Below are 3,264 nucleotides of genomic sequence, written 5' to 3' on the forward strand. Positions count from 1 at the left end.
TATACATACAGGGGCAGAGAGTACACATATACATACAGGTGCAGAGAGTAGACGTATACATACAGGTGCAGAGAGTAGACGTATACATACAGGGGCAGAGAGTACACATATACATACAGGGGCAGAGAGTACACGTATACATACAGGGGCAGAGAGTAGATGTATACATACAGGTGCAGAGAGTAGACGTATACATACAGGGGCAGAGAGTACACATATACATACAGGGGCAGAGAGTACACATATACATATAGGAGCAGTTTCCWGGACACAAATTAAGCCTAGTCCTGGACCAAAAAAACACCTTTCCAAAATACTTTTCTCAGATTTGGCTTAGTCTGTGTCTGGGAAACCACCCCATGGACACACAAATATTCAATACATGTTATTTCTCTGATYTTCTGATCTAACTCTTCCTTTCAAACTGTTTTCTCCATCCCTCCTCATGTTTTAGTTTTTAATGAATAGATTTGTAGCAGCTGAATTGAGTCTTAAAGACCTGAGTCTTAAAGTCCAACTGAAACCACCATCTCTCTAGCCGTCTCAACCCCTTATTGGCTATTATGTCATGGTTCTTATTGAAAAGACATGGAGTTGGTTGGATGTAGTCATATTTCTACTGACAACCAGTTACTGTCAGTGTCATGCCAGTGTCATCCTGTGTGTTATTGTACCCCGGGCATTTCCTTCAAGGGCACACAGCCAGGGAATAATGCCTGGGGTAGTGTGTTTCTCCTCTGATATAGTGGTCTACCTCCATCGAACCGTACCGATCAACCTTTCAATCCTACAATTTCCTGRCATGGTGAAAAGCAYTTAAAWGTATYTCTCCATCTGTTTACCCCATCTCTCCCTCTGTTCCTCCTTCGTTCCCTCGCTCCTTCTCCTCTCCATCTGTATGTGTGTCTGTTTTTCAACCTCTTTCTCAGTACATGTGTCTTGTCCTCCCCTCCCACTTCCCTCCCACCCCCAGGCTGAGCTGGTGTCCCCTGTGTCCCTCCCCTCCCTCCTGGCCCTCCCGTCTGGGTTAATGTTCCATCAGGTGCAGTACCAGGACCAGGACCGGGGCTGTAAATCAAACAGGCTACAGTATGTGTGGACGAAGTCCAGGCCTGATATACAGGACCCGGCTCTGCCTTGTAATCTACTGGCAGAGGCCTCTGACGGCTTTAAACCCATTCTATTACACTTGAACTGTRATTTAAAGGAGCCCAAATGTTCACTCTATTTCTCCTCACAGGATGTATTTCCTGGGACTGTCAGCTATAAAATAAAGAGAATTGTTTTTAATGGGAGACTAGAGGGGGAACATGGAGGTAGCTACTCTGGTGACAGTGCAGAGAGGGGGGAAATTGCCACAGAAGAGATCTATCAGGCTGTWGGGAAGCAGTAGTGTTGATTGGAGTTGGGCTGAGGAATTAGGAGGAGATTGGTTCCTCAACCTGACCATCCGTCATCAGGGCTTTAGGTCTTCAGGTGACAGTAGATACGAAAGGCATTGTGAGAAAATATATACGGGTGTCAAGGACAGTCCTGTAACTGTAAGGGACAGTGTTACTAGGAGCAATGTAAAGAGTTGGTCTGTCAAATGTCAATATGTTATGCGTGTTGTTTGTGCTCTTAACCTCTGAGCAGATGGGTTATCCATGGGTTAGATTAAGGTTATCTTAGATGGACTTAATTAGTTTGAGAAAAAGCGTTATTGATTTCTGTGATCATCTGCTGCCTTTTCCTCCCCCTTATTACTTACTCATTGTAATCAGTCAATCAGTCAATATTGATTGGTGAAGCCTTCCCTCTCACTGTAACCATGCATAAAAAACACATTTCTGCCTACCACAAGACAACATGAAAATTAAATCAACTGGTGAATGCCTGTACATTTCCTAGAGGACATGATGTTATGGCTGTATTGTGTTGGTCTACTGTTGCTCTCTAAATCTCAACATCTCTACTCTGTCTCTCCACAGATCACCTTCTTCATGCTGCTGTCGGCGGTGTGTGTGATGCTCAACCTGGCTGGCTCCATCCTGTCCTGCCAGAACGCTCAGTTGGTCAACTCTCTGGAGGACTGTCAGCTGGTGAGAGACCAGTGCCCTGCCCCTCTACCCCCTCTGTCCCCCCTGCATGTGCCCTATCTCTCCCATCTACACAGGCCAGTACTGGTTCCCTATCTCTTCCATCTTAACAGGGGCCAGTGGATGTGGTGGGGCCCCTGTTCATATGAAGGAGTTGTGGCACCTGGTGTTGAAAGGCCCTAGCCTGTCTGGGATCTGTCAGTCTCACACACCAGTTGAATCAGTGTGCAGAGCACCGCCCCACCCGCCCAGCTCACAGTAAAAATAAATATTAACACCAGCCACGCCTACGTCCTTCTTAATAGTAGGGCTCAGTGCCGTTTGTCTGTCTGATTACCCACTGGAGCTCATAGTTTAATTATTAAGAAAAACATAATAATCCTCCGTCTGGGGAGAGAGCGCTTTCAATTTGTCTGCYGTCTGCGGCAGGTTTCATTTCTGTTCCTGTGTCAAATTCACAGAGCTTCCCGTTTTCAGATGGCGTGGCACAACGTATGTGTCAGGATCAGGCTGGGGAAGGAGTTGCATACCTCATACTAGTATAGATTACATGAATCCATAGACTCATGACAAGAGTAAAGTTCCTAGATCAACTATGCTGTTAGAGCCATAGAAAATCACAGCTCTCAAAGTCCTCTAAAAGGGGTTTCTCTGTAAAAGAAAATACTGAAATCCATAAATTCTGGACTTGTTTAATTAGTGTTTAATAAGCTATAAATAATGAATAGCTTTTTGGAGATTCAAAATTAAAACAAATATTTGAATACCGTACTTCTCTACATGGCTCCAGCTCTGAGTAGCGCAGTGTGCTTGTATACTGTGTATTGTGTGTGCTGAATGGATGGATGGCTATGAAGGGATTATTTATAGCAGAACAACAGCTCAAGCCCCTAGCCTACCTATTCTGTTCTGTGACCACTGTGTTGTGTGGGGTTGTATCAGCACTGTAGTCGGCTCCACAGGATATCCTGCATTCCCTTCACCAGAATACGGCCCCATTCTACCATCTCTCTCCCCGGCTTCAGTCTGCCCCAGCACCAAGCACAGAGAGACCCAGTAGCACAGACAGACCCAGTAGAACAGACAGACCCAGTAGCACAGACAGACCCAGTAGCACAGACAGACCCAGTAGCACAGACAGACCCAGTAGCAGAGAGACCCAGTAGCACAGACAGACCCAGTAGCA

The 3,264-nt window shown here is 45.8% G+C and overlaps 1 protein-coding gene across 3 annotated transcripts in view; it reads left to right on the top strand.

Annotated features, from left to right (window-relative positions):
- Positions 1–3,264, top strand: part of fam189a1 (family with sequence similarity 189 member A1) — a 140,420-nt gene that overhangs the window by 112,430 nt on the left and 24,726 nt on the right. For all 3 annotated transcript variants that reach the window (XM_024003415.2, XM_024003414.2, XM_024003413.2), the window contains exon 3: positions 1,971–2,081. In XM_024003415.2, coding sequence (XP_023859183.1) covers positions 1,971–2,081 — 111 coding nt within the window. The remainder of the gene's footprint in view (positions 1–1,970; positions 2,082–3,264) is intronic.

Source organism: Salvelinus sp. IW2-2015, linkage group LG15, assembly GCF_002910315.2.
Source record: "Salvelinus sp. IW2-2015 linkage group LG15, ASM291031v2, whole genome shotgun sequence".
Classification (NCBI taxonomy): domain Eukaryota; kingdom Metazoa; phylum Chordata; class Actinopteri; order Salmoniformes; family Salmonidae; genus Salvelinus; species Salvelinus sp. IW2-2015.